The 20,510-nt window shown below is 44.8% G+C and overlaps 1 protein-coding gene across 1 annotated transcript in view; it reads left to right on the plus strand.

Moving 5' to 3' along the window:
- Nucleotides 1-14,040: 14,040 nt before the first annotated feature.
- The window catches only part of slc15a5 (solute carrier family 15 member 5), a 41,437-nt gene continuing 34,967 nt past the window's right edge, over nt 14,041-20,510 (plus strand). Inside the window, exon 1 of the mRNA XM_063073088.1 lies at nt 14,041-14,365. Coding sequence (XP_062929158.1) covers nt 14,041-14,365 — 325 coding nt within the window. The remainder of the gene's footprint in view (nt 14,366-20,510) is intronic.

Raw genomic sequence — 20,510 nt, forward strand, 5'->3', positions numbered from 1 at the left:
TGAAGGACAATTACTATCATTTTGTGTTCTCCCTAGAAACTAGATACTGTCAAGGACATGTATCCCTTCTGGGGTCTTCACAAGCCTGAAGCTGCAGCAGCCATCATGAAGTTAAAAGGAGACTATATTGCACTTCAGGCTTTGTGTTAAATCCATTACAGACATTTGAAATTATTTTAAGTGTTTTCTCTGCGTATTGTAATGGAGCCTAGTTTAAGATTACTAGTAAAGGGTTTATTAAAACCATGGTACACATTCAAAACATCACTAGATCATCAGGATTTTAAATTGTGGCCAAACATTTCACAACTAGGGGCAAAACTGTTACACTTTTTTATTTTTAAGGTGATAAAGCGACTCGTGTTCATGATTATGCAGGAAACAAGGACAGTGCCATTACATGTCTGAAATGATCTAAGTGAAACACCCCAGTATCTTTGCCTGCATAAGTCTAGGGAAGATAACTTCCAGCCCCGCCAAACTCGTGAGATTGAAGCGCAGTCAATCCCACCCCGAACCCCGGGTTTGTCTGGATGCTGTTTCATTTGCTACCCTGTTACAAATAAGTGCCACGGACTAACAGACAGTACACTGCATACAATTAAAGGAATTATATGTATAGAAACATAGAAACATAGAAAATAGGTGCAGGAGTAGGCCATTCGGCCCTTCGAGCCTGCACCGCCATTTATTATGATCATGGCTGATCATCCAACTCAGAACCCCGCCCCAGCCTTCCCTCCATACCCCCTGACCCCTGTAGCCACAAGGGCCATATCTAACTCCCTCTTAAATATAGCCAATGAACTGGCCTCAACTGTTTCCTGTGGCAGAGAATTCCACAGATTCACCACACTCTGTGTGAAGAAGTTTTTCCTAATCTCGGTCCTAAAAGGCTTCCCCTCTATCCTCAAACTGTGGCCCCTCGTTCTGGACTTCCCCAACATCGGGAACAATCTTCCTGCATCTAGCCTGTCCAATCCCTTTTGGATCTTATACGTTTCAATCAGATCCCCCCTCAATCTTCTAAATTCCAACGAGTACAAGCCCAGTTCATCCAGTCTTTCTTCATATGAAAGTCCTGCCATCCCAGGAATCAATCTGGTGAACCTTCTTTGTACTCCCTCTAAGGCAAGGATGTCTTTCCTCAGATTAGGGGACCAAAACTGCACACAATACTCCAGGTGTGGTCTCACCAAGGCCTTGTACAACTGCAGTAGTACCTCCCTGCTCCTGTACTCGAATCCTCTCGCTATAAATGCCAGCATACCATTCTGAATCTTAGTGAAGAATAACAAAAAAAGGACCCATTCTAATTAAACAGTCAAATGTGCACAAGTTGGAGCTCATCGTGAACTTCTCTGTCACTCACACGCTGGGTCCTCGGTCAATGTGGAAGCACACACCACCTTCCGAACGTCGCTCGCAGTCCATCTCGAGCAAACGGGTCTCCCATCGGGTGGTATGCTACGACCGGCTCTCCCCAGCTTCTTCTCTCTTCATCTCCCAACAAACAAAAAAACACACCTTATTGTCCCTCACCAATAAAACCTCCCTCTAATTGGACGGCACACATTCCACATCGTCCCTCATCTTCAACAATAACCCAAACAGGCTGAAAGCAGAACAGAGCTACTAAATGAGATACCTAAAGATGAGAACCAAGACATTACATAAGCAAAATTTGGTTGCTGGAAAAGAAATATCAAATATGAATAGATTTTGTTAACAAGCTGAAGGACTGTCTCTTCTCTTCCTCTCTGCTCCCAGCTGAAAGAGTTCATTTCTCTAATATCTAGGACTTCCATTGTTAAAGCACCACACCAGGCAAATCTTATTAACTCCCAACTCCTTTATCATAATGTCTTTAGGATAATTAGGGAAACAAGCTGAACATCAAGAGTAATCACAATAACTTTGTCTGTAGAAGCCTGAGAAACTGGACAATTTTTATACCTTCATCAATATTACTTGTAAATTTTCAGTGGTTTAGTTAGATGCTCAGTGACATCATACAGCAGAGAAACAAGGCCCCCTGCTCCATCAAGTCCACATTGACTATCAAGAAATTACGCTCATCCCATTTAATTCTCTCCATTCCCTAATGGAATTTGACTATAAACTCCCCCCAGGTTTTACCACTCAACTACACACCAGGGGCAATTTACAGCGCAGGCATCAGGGTTGTGTGGCTGTTAACAGAATTGTGTTTCAAGAGAGTTTGTACGTTCTCGCTGTGACCACATGGGGTTCCTGCAGGGGCCCCGGTTGCCTCCCAGGATGCTGGAACAGTGAGAAAGCAGATATACCGGCTTTCAGATTAAAAGAAAGCGAAGACTCAAAAGGCAGCAGATGCTAGGATCCGGAGCAACTCACAAGATGCGAAGGGAACTCAGTGAGTCAGGCAGCATCTGTGGAGAGAAATGGGCACTCAACACTTTGAGTTGAGACCCGTAGTCTGCACTGAATAAAAAAATTGGGGAGATACCCAGTACAAAGAGGTGGAGGGTAGGGGTGAAGCAAGAGGTGGCAGGTTGTGTCAAGAAGGTGACATCTATCATTCAGAACCCCCACCACTCAGGACATGCCCTATTCTCAATACAACCATCACAGAGTAAGTACAGGGTCCTGAAGACACACTGAACATTTTAGTAAGAGCTTCTTCACCTCCACCCTCAGATTTCCGAACAGACAATGAATCCATGAACACCACCTCACCATTTTTTATCACAAACAAGAGAAAATCTGTAGATGCTGGAAATCCGAGCAACACGCACAAAAAAAAGTACAGTTGACGTTTCGGACCAAGACCCTTTAGCAGAAAAGGAAAGGTATGTCACATCCAGAGTTTCTCCGGTTAGCGGGCGATTCTCTCCACGCCTCTCTGACATAGTGGGGAACCGTGTACGAGGCAAGTTACAGCAGTGGTTTACCATTGCCTTCTGCCGGGTGAGTTTCCAAAGAGATGACCAGCTCGTAACCCAACATGGATGGAAAGCGTGCAGGGGAGCCGGCTGGATTCGAACTCGGGACCTTCCGTCCCGAAGTCCGACGCTGATGCCACTACGCCACCAGCCAGGTCCCATTAGTAGGACTGGAGAAAGAAAGCTGAGGTGTAGATTTGAGAGGTGGGGGGAGCGGGGAGAGAAACACCAGGCAATAGGTGAAACTTGGAGGGGGAGGGATGAAGCAAAGAGTTAGGAAGTTGTCTGGTGAAAGAGACAGAAGGCCATGGAAGAAAGAAAAGGAGGGGGGAGGAGCACCAGAGGGAGGTGATGGTGGGGCAAGAAGATAAAATGAGAGAGGGAAAGGGGATGGAAAATGGTGAAGGGAGGGCCAGGAGGCATTACTGGAAGTCTGAGGAATCGATGTTCCTGCCATCAGGTTGGAAGCTATCCAAACAGAATATAAGGTGTTGTTCCTCCAACCTAAGTGACAGTGGAGGAGGCCATGAATGGACATATCAGAATGGGAATGGGAAGTGGAATTAAGATGGGTGGCCATTGAGAGATCCCGCTTGTTCTGGCAGTCGGAACGTAGATTAGATTAAATTATGATTAGATTATGAGGACACACAGTCCTCTTTTATTGTCATTTAGTAATGCATGTATTAAGAAATGATACAATATCCCTCCGGTGTGATATCACAGAAACACAAGACAGACCAAGTCTGAAAAACTGACAAAAACTACATAATTATAACATATAGTTACAACAGTGCAAGCAACACCGTAACTTGATGGAGAACAGGCCACGGGCATGGTAAAAAAAAAGTTCAAAGTCTCTCGAAAGTCCCACATTTCACGCAGACAGGAGAAGGAAGAAAACTCTCCCTGCCATGCCCGACCACAGTCTGACTCTGAGTCGTCCGAAAACTTCGAGCCTCCAACCAGCCCTCCGTCACCAAGCACCAAGCACCATCTCTGCCGAGCAGTTCAACTCCAGCCCCAGTCACCAGCGGCAGGCAAAGCCAATGCTCGGCGAAGCAATCTCCCAATCTATGTTGGGTCTCAACAGTATACAGGAGACCACATCGGGAGCACCAAACACCGCATATGGCCCCAATAGACTCCTGGGTGAAGTGTCGCCTCACCTGGAAGGACTGTTTGGGGCCCTGAATGGTAGTGAGGGAGGAAGTGTAGGGGCAGGTGTAGCACTTGTTCTGCTTGCAAGGATAAGTGCCAGGAGAGGGGGGAATCAGTGGGGAGAGACTAATGGACAAGGAAGTCATGTAAGGAGTGATCCCTGCAGAAAGCAGAAAGAGGGGAGGAGGGGAAAAAAAGATGCATTTGTTGGCGGGATCCCATTGGAAGTGGTGGAAGTTTCAGAGAATTATGTGCTGGATGTGTAGGCTGGAGGCTGATGGGGTGATAGTATATTAGTGTGTATACATATAATTATAATCTATATTTTATGAATTCCACTGTATTGCTGCTGCAAAACAACAAATCTCCTGACTCATGTGGGAGATAAAAAACCGGATTGTGATTCGGATTCTGAGGTGATGGGTGGATCCGGGTGAGGGAGGGGGATAGCAGATGAGGGAAGGAGATTAGAGACGGGAATGACATCAGAAGCTGTGAAGTGACAACGTGCTGAAGATGATGGAATCTGATAGGAGGGGAAAGTGGAGCTGAGAAAGGAGGGAGGGGAGCCGGTGGAAGACAATGGACAAATGGAGAAGATAAGAGAGGGTGATTGTAGCCAGATGGATCAGGAGGAGAAAGAAAAGAAAGGAAGGGAAAAGGAATGGCAGTGGGGACAGCAGTTACTGAAAGCTACAGAATTCAGAGTTCATGCTGTCAAATTGGAGACGGCCCAGGCAAAGTATGAGGTGTTGTTTCTCTAATTTATGTTTTGCCTCGACCTGGCAGTGGAGGCGGCTGTGGGCTGCCGTGTCGGTGTGGGAATAGGAAGTGGAATTGAAATGGCTGGCCACTGGAGATCCCGGCTGGCAGAGCGGACAGAGCAAAGTTGCTTGGCGAAGGAGTGGAGCAGAAGGTTGCGTTGTGCAAGTTCCATCAGAAGGGAGCCTTATTCTGCTTCAAACCCTGCCCCCCCATTCCAAAGACACTCAAGCTGAATTCAGCTTTCACTTGCATTAGAAGGATAGCATAAAGAGGTTGAGGTAAAAGTAATCCGCCAAGTCTCCTGGTTGAAGCACTGCAGAACTAGTCAGCATCATTTCACTGACAGCTGTACCAATTATCATTAAATATTTTAATATTAAATGTCAGTTCAACATACGGGGTCACTGGTACGTTTGAGTCTGTACTAAGTATAAATTTTAATACCCACCACCGTTTGTATAAATGGCAGATAGCAATGATACATTACAAATGCATGCAAATTCATAACAAAAATGAATTTCAGAATCAGGTTTAATATCACTGGCATATGTTGTGAAATTTGTTGTCTTTGCTGTAGCAGAACAATGTAATACATAACAGCAGAGAAAGAAGAACTGTGAAATACAGTAAGTATATATATATAGATAGATAGATATAGATATATGGAAAGAAAACAGTTAAATTAAATAAGCAGTGCAAAAATAAAAATTAAGAAATGTAGTGAGATAGTGTTCATGGGTTCATTGTCCATTCAGAAATTAGACAGCAGAGGGGAAGAAGCTTTTCCTGAATTGTTGAACATGTGCTTTCGGGCTCCTGTACCTTCTTCCTGATGGGAGCAATGAGAACAGGGCATGTTCTGGGTGATGGGAGTCCTTAACGATGGATGCTGCCTTTAAAGTTGCATTGTTCCTTGAAGATGTCCTGAACAGCACAGAGACTAGTGCCCATGATGGAGCTGACTAAGTTCACAAATCCCTGCAGCTTATTTCGATCCTGTGCAGTAACCTCTCCCACCCCACCCCACCTCCATACCAGACAGTGATGTAACCAGTTAGAATGCTCTCCATGGCACATCTGTAGAAATTTGCGAGTGTCTTTCATGACATATCAAACCTCCTCAAACTCCTAATGAAATTTAGCTACTGCCTAGCCTTCTTTGTATCTGCATCAATATGTTAGGCCCTGGATAGATCTTTGGAGATGTTGGGACCCAGGAACTTGCCTGCATTTGTAAAGTAACATTAGCACCTGTCATCTATAAAATTTAATTCATGTGATTTATTCATAATGTCTCATGTAATTAGTGCAAGTTTGCAGAAGCTATCCCCCACAAGGGGTAGCTGGAAAAGAGAACACCACCAATCACTAAAGTTGCTTATTAAATTAGGAAGGTCATCAGGAAAATATCAAACAAAGTATTCAAGGAGACAAGTGACTGCAGGTGCTGGAACGTGGAACAGCTAGAAGCACTCAGCAGGTCAAGCAGCATCTGTGGAGATAAAAGGGGTGGTTGATATTTCAGGTTGGGACCATGCACTGGGGAGAATGAGCGAGCTGCATACTAACAGGACCCGAGTTCAGGATTGAACCCAGGTTGGCAGAGCTATGAGGCAAAAGCCTTGTTAGTTGAACTGTACTGAAATATGCCCTTTAATTTTGTGTTTTTATATTCTGTGTTTTGGCTCGGTTTTTATTTCTGCTGTTTACACGATTTTATTGCGTGGGAGTTGATGTTTTTCTTTGAGTGGGTTGGTTCCATGGTCCTTTGTGTTTTGTGACTGTCTGTAGGGAAGACAAATTTCAGGGTTATATACTCATGCATACTTCGATAATAAATGTAGTTTGTAGTATAACTCTGAGTGTCCTCATCAGACAAATGACCCAAGGAAAGTTTTGGTTTCGGGGCACACTAAAGCACTTGAATGACCTGCTGACTTCCTCCAGCATTTTGTTGTGTTGCTAAAAGATGCATAAAAGCCTCCTTGGTTGAAGTCAAGTCAATGTGAATGCATAAACCCCTGACTGGCTGAATTCCATGCTCCAACGACCCAAACCACTCGATTTCTGTTCGGACAAGCCCTTAACAGTCACTGTTAAAAGATAAAGATTAGCTTTGTTTCTCACACATATATCAAAACATACATTTGATTTCTTATTTGAGTCAAATCAAATTAGTGAGGATTGTGCTGAGCAAGTGTCATCGCAGTTCTAGCGCCAACATAGCATGTCCACAAATTACTAACCCAAACTGCATAGATATTGAACCCTTGGACACTACCTCACTTTTTAATATATATTATTTCTGTTTTATGCACGATCTGTAATCGATTCAATATACGTATACAGTACTGTAATTGATTTGCTTATTTATTTATTATTATTATTATTCAACAAAAGGAGATGGCCCAGGAAATTATAGACCAGTGAGTCTTACTTCAGTGGTTGGTAATTTGATGAAAAAGATCCTGAGGGGCAGGAATTGTGAACATTTGGAGAGGTATAATATGATTAGGAGTAGTCAGCATGGCTTTGTCAAAGGCAGGTCGTGCCTTACGAGCCTGATTGAATTTTTTGAGGATGTGACTAAACAAGTTGATGGAGGTAGAACAGTAGATGTAATGAATATGGATTTTAGCAAGGCATTTGATAAGGTACCCCATTCAAGGCTTACTGAAGAAGTAAGGAGACATGGGATCCAAGGGGACATTGCTTTGTGGATCCAGAATTAGCTTGCCCACAGAAAGCAAAGAGTGGTTGTAGATGGGTCATATTCTGCATGGAGGTTGGTGACCAGTGGTGTGCCTCAGGGATCTGTTCTGGGACTGTTACTATTGATTTTTATAAATGACCTGGATGTGGAAATGGAGGGACGGGTTAGTAAATTTGCTGATGACACAGAGGTTGGAGGTGTTGTGGATAGTGTGGAGGGCTGTCAGAGGTTACAGCGGGACATTGATAGGATGCAAAACTGGGCTGAGAAATGGCAGATGGAGCTCAACCCAGATAAGTGTGAAGTGGTTCATTTTGGTAGGTCAAATATGATGGCAGAATATAGTATTAATGGTAAGACTCTTGGATCAGAGGGATCTTGGGGTCTGAGTCCATAGGACACTCAAAGCTGCTACGCAGGTTGACTCTGTTGTTAAGAAGGCATACGGTGCATTGGCCTTCATCAATCGGGGGATTGAGTTTAGGAGCCGAGAGGTAATGTTGCAGCTATATAGGACCCTGGTCAGACCCCACTTGGAGTACTGTGCTCAGTTCTAGTCGCCTCACTACAGCAAGGATGTGGAAACCATAGAAAGGGTGCAGAGGAGATTCACAAGGATGTTGCCTGGATTGGGGAGCATGCCTTAAGAGAACATGTTGAGTGAACTCGGCCTTTTCTCCTTGGAGCGATGGAGCATGGGAGGTGACCTGATAGAGGTGTATAAGATGATGAAATGCATTGATCGTGTCAATAGTCAGAAGCTTTTTCCCAGGGCTGAAATGGCTGACACAAGAGGGTACAGTTTTAAGGTGCTTAGAAGCAGGTACAGAAGAGATGTCAGAAGTAAATTTTTTACACAGAGAGTGGTGAGTGCGTGGAATGGGCTGCTGGCAGCGGTGGTGGAGGCGGATATGATAGGGTCTTTTAAGAGCTTCCCGGATAGGTACATGGAGCTTAGAATAATAGAGAGCTATGGTAATTTCTATAGTAAGAACATGATCAACACAGCTTTGTGGGCTGAAGGGCCTGTATTGTGCTGTAGGCTTTCTACGTTTCTATGTTTCTATTATTATTTTGTTTTTTTCCCCTTCAATGTTATATATTGCTTTGAGCTGCTGCTGCTAAGTTAACAAATTTCACGTCACATGCGGGTGATAATAAACCTGATTCTGATTCTGATATCTTTGGATTGTGGGCGGGAACCAGAGCGCTCAGAGGTAATGTACAAACTCTTTACGGATAGTAGTGGGAATCGATTGGTGATTGGTGGCGCTATAAAGCGGTGTCACGTGTGGAGTTAAATTCACACCGCCCTTGAGGATTCACATGTGCATCTTCTGTATGATTGTATAACTGACAAAAAGCTGGGTTTGGTTATTCAGTAGAGAGCTGCTGGTGGTTATGGTACTAACTCATGCGAGAATCTATACCTTCAGCTGAGGTGAAGGCTGAAAAAAAAATAGGATCCGTCACCCAGAAGTACAACAAAATATTTGGTCTGATTTGAGATGTTTTGAAATATTCATACAATGATTTCAGTGCAAACCTTTTTTTAACAAAGTTGCAGAATTGTTGCACAAAGTGGTAGATAATTGACAAATTTGGAGAAGAGGAGCTGACAAAATCCCTTCTTTTATTTTCACAGCATTTTATCAGTTATATCTCACACAACATCTGAATGTGGGACTCCCCCAAGTGGGTTGGTGTATGGCAGCTGTAATTACTGTGTGTGAATTTTATTCCAGCGAGATCAAATTATTGCTTGACTACCGGCATTCTTTTATTCTTCTTAAAAAATGTGCTTTTAAATGATTATTATTCAGGGCTATTCATCAGAATTTAGTATTCTGCTCTGTGTTTCCCACACCCAGAAATGAGGTAAAATGTTATATCTACAGGCTGACGACAGGCGCAAACAGATGAAATCTTTTGTAAAAAAAGGGCTGCCATGCTATTATTTGGTAAAAGATTGAAAGAAGCCAAGGTTTTTTTTTGGGGGGGGGGGAACTGCTTCCATTTACTGCTGCCTCACTCCCTTCTCACTTGGTAATCTCACTTGCATTTCCATCTCATTCTCATCCCCAAAAACCACTTATTATTGCGACCCCTTCTCTAGTTCAGTCCCTTCCTCACACTCCCTGCCCTTCCCATTCATCCCCTCCACAAGCAGAGTCACACTGCCCTATTGCCCACCCATTCCTCTTACTATCACTCCCTCTCCTTCCAATCAGCACATTCCTTCCTGCTCAACTCTTTTCTATTCAGCCCATCGAGTCTGCACCGCCATTCAATTATGGCTGATTTATTATCCCTCTCAACTCAGCTGTCCTGCCTTAGACCATAAGAGAGGAGCAGAATTAGGCCATTCAGCCCATCGAGTCTGCTCCACTATTCCATGATGGCTGATCCCGGATCCCACTCAACCCCATACGCCTGCCTTCTCACCATATCCCTTGATGCCCTGACTGATCAGGGAATGATCAACTTCCACCTTAAATATATACACGGACTTGGTGTCCACCACAGTCTGTGGCAGAGTATTCCACAGATTTACTACTCTCTGGCTAAAAAAAATTCCTCCTTACCTCTGTTCTAAAGTGTCACCACTCAATTTTGAGGCTGTGCCCTCTAGTTCTGGATACCCCCACCATAGGATACATTCACCCTGTCTAGTCCTTTCAACATTCGATAGGTTTCAATGAGACCCTATGCATTCTTCAAAATTCCAGTGAGTACAGGCCCGAAGCTGCCAAACACTCCTCATATGTTAACCCCTTCATTCCTGGAATCAACCTCGTGAACTTCCTCTGGGCTCTCTCCAATGAGAACACATCCTTTCTGAGATATGGGCCCTAAACTGTTTACAATACTCCAAGTGCGGGCTGACTAGTGTCTTATAAAGCCTCAGCATTATTTCCTTGATTATTCTATTCCCCTTGAAATAAATACCAACATTGCATTTGCCTTCTTTACCACAGACTCAACTTGTAAATTAAGCTTCCGGGAGTCTGGCATGAGGGCTTTGAAGTCCCTCTGCACCTCTGATGTTTGAACCTTCTCCCCATTTAGATAATAGTCCACACTATTGTTACTTTTACCAAACTGTATGATCATACATTTCCCAACACTGTATTTCATCTGTCACTTTTTGCCCATTCTTCCGATTTGTCTAAGTCCTGCTGCAATCACATTGCTTTCTCAGCACTAACTACCACCCCACCTATCTTCATACCATCTGCAAATTTTGCCACAAAATCATCAATTCCATTATCTAAGTCATTGACCAACAATGTGAAAAGCAGCGGTCCCAATACTGACCCCTCAGGAACACCTTCTTCCCATAAACTTTGACACCCTTTCTCATTAAGAACCTATCAACCTCTGCTTTAAATATACCCAATGACTTGGCCTCCATGGCCGTCTGTGGCAATAAATTCCATTTATTCACCACGCTCTGGCTAGAGAAATTCTCCCTCATCTGTTCTAAAGGGTTGTCCTCTGGTCCTGGATTCTCACACTGTAGGAATCATCCTCTCAACATCCATTTTGTTTGTTCATTCGTTAACGTGTCGTGTCATATGTCACGTACCCCGTGACGGGAATAAAGAACCAGCAGAAATAGAAAGCACTTTGGAGTCCAGTATTGATATAAACTACTAATTTTTATTAGTAACTACGCAATACTGTAATATAAATGTAGATAAATCAAACAGGGTAGCAATGATTATATATAAAAGTAAGTGTGGAATATATATTTATGAAAACCAAGCTTCTTTAAGTCTAGGGGTGAAAAGATACAGTCTTACGATGTTGAGTAAAGTTCAGTTCAGTTCGTGGTATTTAGTTGAGTAGTGATGGAGAGAGAGAGAGAGTGAGAGAGTTGAGTCTTCAGGTGAGCTGTTGCCATCGATCTTCTCGTCATCCTCCAAAATCCTTTACAAGTCACCGACTGTGACTTTAATCAGGGGGACCGGTCTTCTGTGGCGGAGCTATCACCCCGGCAAGGGTGGACACATAGACAACTCCCCACCAGTCAACCCCTTCTCCACAGGTGGAATAGCAAGTTGGATCGATCCGCGTGATCGATTCTCCAAAACCCACTTTCTCTGCGGGCACAACAATGCTCATTCAGTGTCCAGATCATGTGTCTGAGGTCTGTATCATCTGACCTCCCATTTATTTCACCAGGCTGAGCATCACCTGTCACTCAAAGAGTCCCTCCTTCCTTTGACTGCAAAGAAATGCAAACAGACAACCTGTCCTTGAAGAAATATCAACAACCTGCTGAGAATCATAACATCGAGTGTCCACTGAACAACACCGCCTTCGGTCACCATAGCAACTTACGAGCTGCTCGGTGCTATCTCCAACTCCAACCTCAGTAAAAATCCAAAGTTACTTCCAATGCCCTAAAGTGACAGTCCAACTGTTAATCTTCGTTGCTCTCTCTCCTTTCCCAACAAGCCATCAATGATGAATGTCTCTCTCTGTCTCTCTTCAAACGGTTAATAGGGGCACTCCTGGATCCCCTCACACATATGACATGGGTAATCATTGTCTTTCCATGACCATGAATGCTCTTGGCAAGTTTTTCTACAGAAGTGGTTTGCCATTGCCTTCTTCTGGGCAGTGTCTTTGCAAGACAGGTGACTCCAGCCATTGTCAATATTCTTCAGAGATTGTCCGCCCAGCATCAGTGGTCACATAACCAGGACTTGTGATATGCACCAGCTGCTCATATGGCCATCCACCACCTGCTTCACGTAATCCTGAATTGTTGGGGGTGGGGGTGCTAAGCAGGTGCTACTCCTTGCCCAGGGGTGACCTGCAGGATAGCAGAGGGAAGGAGTGCCTTACACCTCCTTGGTGGAGAAGTATCTCCACCCCACCACCTGACCACCCTCTGAAGGCCTTTCAAATGGATGATTGATAATTGGTGTGCTCCCAGTGGGGCAAGTGGTCTGTTTCAGTGCTGTGTGTCTCTATTGACCCTATTTCTTCCCCCCACACACACCATCCCTCCAGTGAAACTGCCTGACCTGCTGAGTGTTATCAGGACTTGACGTCCTATTTCAGGTTTCAGGCATCTGCACTTTATTTTTAATACTGAAAACTGCAGTGGGTTCGCCTCATTGTCAGCCAGGCGTGCGTCGACATGCTGTTCCCTCGTGGCGCGAGTGACTCGCACCGTGACACCTATAGAAGGAAGTGAGCCAGGGAAAGTGATATGGTAGTTTCACAGAATCTGAACCGTGATAAAGTGGTGCAGAAGAGACAGACAGAGTGCTGGGTGTGCGTGGCAGGGATCTTGTCAAAACCTCCTCTCGTGCAACAGACACGTAAATGGAGTTGGCACCGACACGAAATGCCAACACTCTCGCCCACAGAAATGTAGGCTGCAATTTAACCTAATCTAACCAGCATTCCATTGCCAAAGACAGGGTCCAAGCGCCCGCTGTAATTATCAGAGCTCACCAGGAATAGCATTGGCTGCTCACTGCCACGATTTCGGCTTCTGAGTGCAAGTGCACTTGCAAGTTTATTTATGAATAAATTCAAGTATAGAAAATGCGTCGCTTCGCATTGTAATATTGCGTCCAGTATCGTTGCAAGATTTTCGGAGGAGTATGTTTATTTTTAAAGCAGGTAATCGCCAAACTTTTCTTCAGGGTTGGTCTCCGAAACAAGGAGCGGTGAGATCCACTTTGACAATCTCCTCCGATTTCTTTTTTGCCTGGAATTTGGCAGCGCAGTGTTTGTACGTGGTTAGCGCGGGGTCCCGGGTAGCAACACTTGTTGCGCAATCCACCAATCGTTAACGCTAAACTGCAAAGAAATTGTTGCCGTACACAAGCTAAAAACATGCAATGGTATTACTACTTTCCGGGGGAGGGTGGGGAGAATATGCTAGGCTCACGGGCGCATTGTTGCACCCTCAACTTGTGTTCTGCCAAAGTAGTTTTCCAAGATATGTCATTACCTCGCACCCAGCAAATCCCCCCTTCTTAAACAAATGCATTGAATGAGATTAGAGAACCAACGTCGATGACTGTTGCTGGAGGATGGATTAATGTCCTCGGCGTTTTATAGATAAACTTGCGTGCAAGCGACAAAGTAACACAGGAGTAAAGTGCCAGAGCATTGCAAACAGAAGAATGATTCGAAGAAAGTTGCTAATGCTGGAAATCTCTCATATGAAGTCCGGATCACGCAACCCCTGCAAAGAAGGCAAAGGTTTCTGGATCTTTATGCCAAGTATTATCAATATATGTAATAAAAGTCCGCTTTCAAATAGCGAGACTAGGGCTCGCTCGTCGGTACAGCATCAAGGCACGATGTTATAGTCACACTTGCCCGCGAAATTCAAACCATACATTCTACCACTCTGACAACTGACTAATAAGCGCCGGCAGGTCCGACGCGCAGACCTCACACGGCCGGGGCCGGGGCCGGGGCAGCGGGAATGGTTGTACTGTAATGGGTTTGGAATACCGACAAGGAGCCGGACAGTGGAGAGGAGGGAACGAGAGAGGAGGCATACGGCATTCCAGAAAAAAAGTGCAGATTGTGGTCTGCCTGCTTTCTGTTGAGCTGTGTGAGCGCTTCACTCACTTAGGCATCGTCTGCAACATGATTCTGTTTTGCACAATGAAGCTGGGCTACGAGAACTACCAGGCCGCGATGGTCAACCTGTGCTTTATTGGTGCCAACACCCTGACTCCAGTCTTGATGGGGTGGTTGGTAGAGTCTTGCATGGGAAGGACTACGGTGGTTTATATCTGTGCACTCCTTCACTTCATAGGTATGGGACCTGTTAGAATTTACCATTGTTTTACTGAGAAAATGGTAGAGAAATAGAGGGTTATGTGGGAGGGCAGGGTCAGATTGATTTTAGAGTAGGTTAAAAGGGCAGCACAAAATCCTGGGCCAAAGGGTCTGTTCTGTGTTCTGTTGCTATATACAGCGCGTTCTGGTTAATTGCTCCATCAAGGCAGCCACTTATTTGGGACAACTCTTAAAGAACAAAATATAATCAAGAAAATAACAGGATTCCCTTAGTTTATTTGGGTTTCTGTGCCACTTAATTGGGACAGGAGAACATTCCTAAACAGTTTCTTAACAAGCATCAGTCAAAAGAACTTCTGTGGCCATTAGACACTACACTGTGCTTAGAGCAGTCAGTTTTTTAAATAGCATCAGTTGTGCATGTTTGTGTTCAAAAAGCAGAGATTTTTGTCACTGAGAGTTGCCCTGAAATAAACAGTAAGACAATTCAGAACTGTTTTGCTCACTGCAGTTACAAGCATTCAGGCTTGGAGTGAAAATGAAACGATTTCACTACTTCAAAGAGTTAGGAGTTACGAAGAATTTGAAGGCACAATCAGCTTGAATGTTGTAATGAAAACTAAGATCTGGAGAATGCGGTCATCAAAAGCATTTGTATGAAGGCAGTCCATTATCTGCACTAGGTGTCTGCGCTGATTTAGTTCATTTACAGTCAATCAAAAGAAGATGGCAGCGTGTTGGTTGTCTGTTGCAGGAGTCCCCAACCTTTTTAGCACCGCGGACCAGTTTAATATTGACAATATTCTTGCGGACCGGCCGCCCCGGGGGTGGGGGGGGGGGTAGGGTTGCCAACGGACAAGAGTAACAGTCAAATACATTGTGTTTACCCCAAGAAAGACTACCATGACCATGAAGCCTTGCGCGGGCACCTGTGTGCGCATGTGTGATTGCGTATAGGTGCCGATTTTTTTTCTAGAAATCATTTTTGGCGATTCTGTTGTGGGGGGGGGTTAATCACAACCGGAATATAGGTGATAAGTGGCTAATACACTCAATTTTGTTTCTAAAAGGGTTTATCTAACGAATTTAATATTAAACACACTGTGCATATTTTCCTCGCATGAATATCGTGATAAGACAATTTTCAGGGGAGGACAGGGGAGCTTGAAGTAAGTGTTGAATGAACTTCCAGTAGAAGTGGTAGAGGCAGGTTCCATATTATCATTTAAAGAAAAATTGGATAGGTATATGGACAGGAAAGGAATGGAGGGTTATGGGCTGAGTGCAGGTCGGTGGGACTAAGTGAGAGTTTCGGTGCTGTAATTGTTATATGGTTATATAAGTCACTTATAAGTCAATAGCATCATAACATTTTAAGTAACGTTTGGATATTAAACACACAGCACATATTTTCCCCATATGAACATATAAGATCATTGCAACACACCAATATAGCTGAATCAGTGGGAGCTCTGGGCTTGTTTCCCTGCAACAAGACGGTGCCATCGAGGGGTGATGGGAGACAGCGATGCTCGAAGGGGGTTCCTTATGTTCAGTCTATTTTGCAAATTAGTTTTCGTTGCATTCATTGCAGAGACATGTTGGAAATGGAAGCAATGTTTTCAGTGCTTTCATGGCTGTCTCAGGATATTTAGCCTTGACTTTGATCCGGAATGCCGGCAGAGATGTTATGTCAAACATACTTTTCAGCCCGCCGTCATTTGCAAGCTCGAGGAATTGATCTCCTTCCCGCGCTGACATGGATGACGCGTGGGTAATGACCTCATGTGCGTTGAAGCTCAACAGTGGGCGTGACAGGGAATGAGGAAAGGTGCAGCTGATTCATATCGCCAAATCATATCGTTTCCTCACGGCCCGGTAGTGCATGCTTTGCGGCCCGGTGGTTGGGGACCGCTGGTCTGTTGTATCCGACGATGATCGTCGAGTGTGTGCAGGAGAGATTTTTAAGTGGAAAAGCCATTGCATTGGGACAGTGCCACTCTCTCAACCCTGGGAGTCTGTTTCCAATGGTACAGAGAGTCGGCACAAACTGGGATCTTCCTCGGTTGCAGTGGATAGCCCTGACTTCTTCCATGCCCTTCGCTCTCCGCAAAACGTTGCAGACCACCAGCTTGGCAGTTGGATCTCACTGTTAGTCTCATCTGCCCAGTCCGCAGGAGCTGATTTCACAGGCTGGGGATAGGCGTAACCCTATTTTTCCGGGACATGAGGTTCGTCGGCTACCCTCGCCTGGTTTAGCCCGCTTGTCGACGTAGTATGGCCACTGCTGTGCATGAACAGCTACTTGGAGCCCCCGGCGAGAGCTGACTGTCCAGTGGGGATCAAAAGTGAGTGAGCAGCCCCAGAATGGACATGGCAAACCCTTTCACCAGAGGTGCTACCCCCCACCGGATACCCAATACATGGCACTGTACACTGGATGAATTCCTTTGACAATCACTATTAGAAACAAATACACCTTTCTATATTATGCACTACAGCAGCATGGGAATATTCTAATTTAAATACATAACTTATTACTCAGTTAAATCACAAGAAGATTTGCAGATGCTGGAAATCCCAGCAACACACACAAAATGCTGGAGGAACTCAGTAGGCCAGGCAGCAGGGGAAAGAATACAGTCAATGTTTCAGGCCGAGACCCTTCATCGAGGCTTGAAAAAAAAGCTGAGGTCAGAGTACGAAGGTGGGGGGTTGGGGAGGAAGAAGTACAAGGTGGTAGGTGATAGGTGAAACTGGGGAGGGGTGAAGTAAAGAGCTGGGAAGTTGATTGATGAAAGAGATACGGGGCTGGAGAAGGGGATAGGAGAGGGTAGAAGACCATGGAAGAAAGGGAAGGGGGAGGAGCACCAGAGGGAGGTGATGGGCAGGTAAGGAGAGAAGGTGAGAGAGGGAAATGGGAATTGGGGAATGGAGGGCGGGGGGGTGCAATTACCGAAGTTCAAGAAATCGACGTTAATGCCATCAGATTGGAGGCTACCCAGACAGAATATAAGGTGTTGCTCCTCCAACCTGAGAGTGTGGCCTCATCACAGCTGGAGGAGGCCATGGACTGATATGTCGGAATGGGGATGGGAAGTGGAATTGAAATGGGTGGCCACTGGGAGATGGCACTTTTTCTGGCGAGTGGAGTATAGATGCTCGACGAAGTCGTTTCCCCATCTATGTCAGGTCTCACTGATATAGAGAAGGCCACACTGGGAGCACCGAATCCCACCACCAAGCACATCTTTCCCTCCCCCCCCACCTTCTGCTTTCCGCAGGGATTGCTCACTGTGGCTCCCTCGTCCATTCATCCCTCCCCACTGAGCTCCTTCCTGGTACTTAACCTTGCAGGCAGAACAAGTGCCATACCTGCCCCTATACCTTCTCCCTCACTACCACTCAGGGTCTCAAACACTCCTTCCAGGTGAGGCAACACTTCACCTGTGGCCTCTAGTGTATCTGTGAGACCCGACGTAGATTGGGAGACCTCTTCAATGAGCATCTACACTTCATCTTCCAGAGGAAGAGGGATCTCCCCATGGCCACCCATTTCAATTCTGCTAAATATTCCCATTCCGATGTGTCAGTCCATGGCTTCCTCTCCTGTCGTGATGAGGCCACACACAGGTTGGAGGAGCAATACCATATATTCTGTCTGGGTGGCCTCCAACTTGATGGCATGAACATTGATTTCTTGAACTTCTGGTAACTGCGCCCCCCCCCCACCCACCATTCCCCTAATTCCCGTTTCCCTCCCTCACCTTCTCTCCTTACCCGCCCACACCTCCCTCTGGTGCTTCACCCCCTTCCCTTTCTTCCATGGTCTTCTATTCTAACTTCTCGTATCGATCCCTCCTTCTCCAGCCCTGTATCTCTTTCACCAGTCAACTTCTCAGCTCTTTCCTACATCCTTCTCCCCGTCTCTGGTTTCATCTATCACCTGCCACCTCGTTCCTCTCCCTCCCCTCCCCCCACCTTCTTGCTCTGACTTCTCGCCTTTTTTCTCCAGCCCTGATGAAGGGTCTCCGCCAGAAATGTCAACTCTTTTCCATAGGTGCTGCCTGGCCTGCTGAATTCCAGCATTGTGTGTGTAACTCAGTTAAATGATAGTTTGTCTTTTTTTTTATATCCTCTTAACTATTTCCATGAAACTTTGGCTAATTGGTCCAAAATATACTGGCTCGGATGTGTTCCAATTAGCCAGAATCCACTGTGTGTTGTTGAGCATATGCTCCTAACTATAAACTTAATTTCTTGTTGCCATGGTTATTGGTCATACTTTGCTGTCAGTGTTTTCCACTGTAGTTTGCCATGTTATGATATCCCTGTTACCTGTGATAGTGGAGCTGCTGTTTCTGGGCACAAAAAGTCTCAGTGGGATATGTCTTCGCTAGTCTTCTCTCCCAGCTGTTGCCATTTTGTATATATAAAAACAAATCTTGTACTCATCAATTCACTGGAATGTTTGTGCCTTAGGTTTTTTTGTTCACCCTGTAATGTTGGCAATTTCAAAATATTTAAGCTCAAAAGAATAAGCTATCATTGTCAACTCTTGGGCAGAATCAGGCTCATTATCACTGACGTATGTGGCGAATTCTGTTGTTTTGTGGCAGCAGTACAGTTCAAGACATAATAAATTTCCTTTGGTAGTAGATATGGATAGTTAGATAGATAAATAGATAGGTAGATAGTGCAAAAGAAGAATAATGAGGTAGTGTTCATGAACTATTTAGAAATGCAATGACGGAGGAGAAGAAGCTGTTCCTAAACGTCCATTGTGGGTCTTCAGGCCCTGTATCTTCTCCCTGATGATCGTAATGAAGGAGAGTTTTGAAAATGAAGGGGGAGTATCAAGGAGTCTGAGTGTATTCTTTAGAAGCAGCCCATACAGAAAGTGGCAGTGACGTATCTCTCGCTCACTGCATGCCCCATTTGAGGGCCTTGCATTGGCCTCATGAGCCACCTCAGAGCCCACGGGAGTGGAGTAGAAACAAGTCATCCTCAGGCCAGAGTGGAAGCTGCTGTTAGGTAGAGAGTGTCAGGGCAATAAAGCGATCTTGACAGTTGACAAAGTTCGGCTGATCTGTGACTCAAATTGGAAATGGAGGTGGTAGTGTTCCCATGACTCTGCCGTCCTCGTCCATAACGATACTAGAGAGGGGTTTGACAGTGGGATCTGAGCTCAGCCATCCTCCAATACAACCACAATGTCACCACTCATTATTTAAAAGTTAAGTGTTCTTTGAGTGATAACATATCTTTTGGTGATCGATTAACTTCAACACAGTAAAAATCTTACCTTAAATAACAGATGTTGGTATAGCTATTGTCTTATAGGCCTAGTAGTGCAAAGGAATTAATTCAAATCCATGGAAAGATGGATTTTGTTTGAAAAGTTAGCAATTTTAATAGCGGTCATGAAATAACCAGCCACAACGACCCATCAGGTTCATGGATACTCTTTTGGTGTACTCCATATTTGACACAGAGCCCATTGTAAAATGATTAACTTCTGTTATGACCCCAACTGTAACTGAGGGAAATTACCGGTGGCCACGAGTGATAGATTGAATTAAAATAATCTCATTAATCTCTTGAAGGTTTTAAGCAGCCACTTTGCTTTGTTAAGATCATGGATGACTAAATTAGGGCCTTGACCTACAGTTTGCCAAATATGGCCTACAACCCCTTTTGTCCTGGCCCGCTGAAATACTCTGCTGCAGTGGCTCAAATCTTCTCTCCTGCCACTGTGGAGAGAAAGGGTGAATTAGGGGATGTCGAGGGGCGAGGGGATTGGACAGACAATCAGGGCAAGTACTCAGGAGCTGAACACATTGGCAGTGATAAGAAAAAAGATGAGGATAACCATTAATGACGAAAAATTCAAGATGACACTTACTTGGAGGAAGAGGCCTTTGACTCGTCTCATTGTGTAAATCTCAACATCTCAGTTGGAATTCTGCTTGTTATTGTATAACAAATTAATTGTACTGAGAATTAATATAAGCTCCTCTGAAACCTCACAAGCGCAGTAGGACTGCGCACAGTAACATCAACTGAGTATTGTGTGTATGCTCAACGACTTGTGCTCACTACAACGTTGAACACACATCAATGCTAGATTTTTGGCTTCATCTTGAAATGGCTCTTCAAGC

This window comes from Mobula hypostoma, chromosome 20, assembly GCF_963921235.1.
Source record: "Mobula hypostoma chromosome 20, sMobHyp1.1, whole genome shotgun sequence".
Lineage (NCBI taxonomy): Eukaryota > Metazoa > Chordata > Chondrichthyes > Myliobatiformes > Myliobatidae > Mobula > Mobula hypostoma.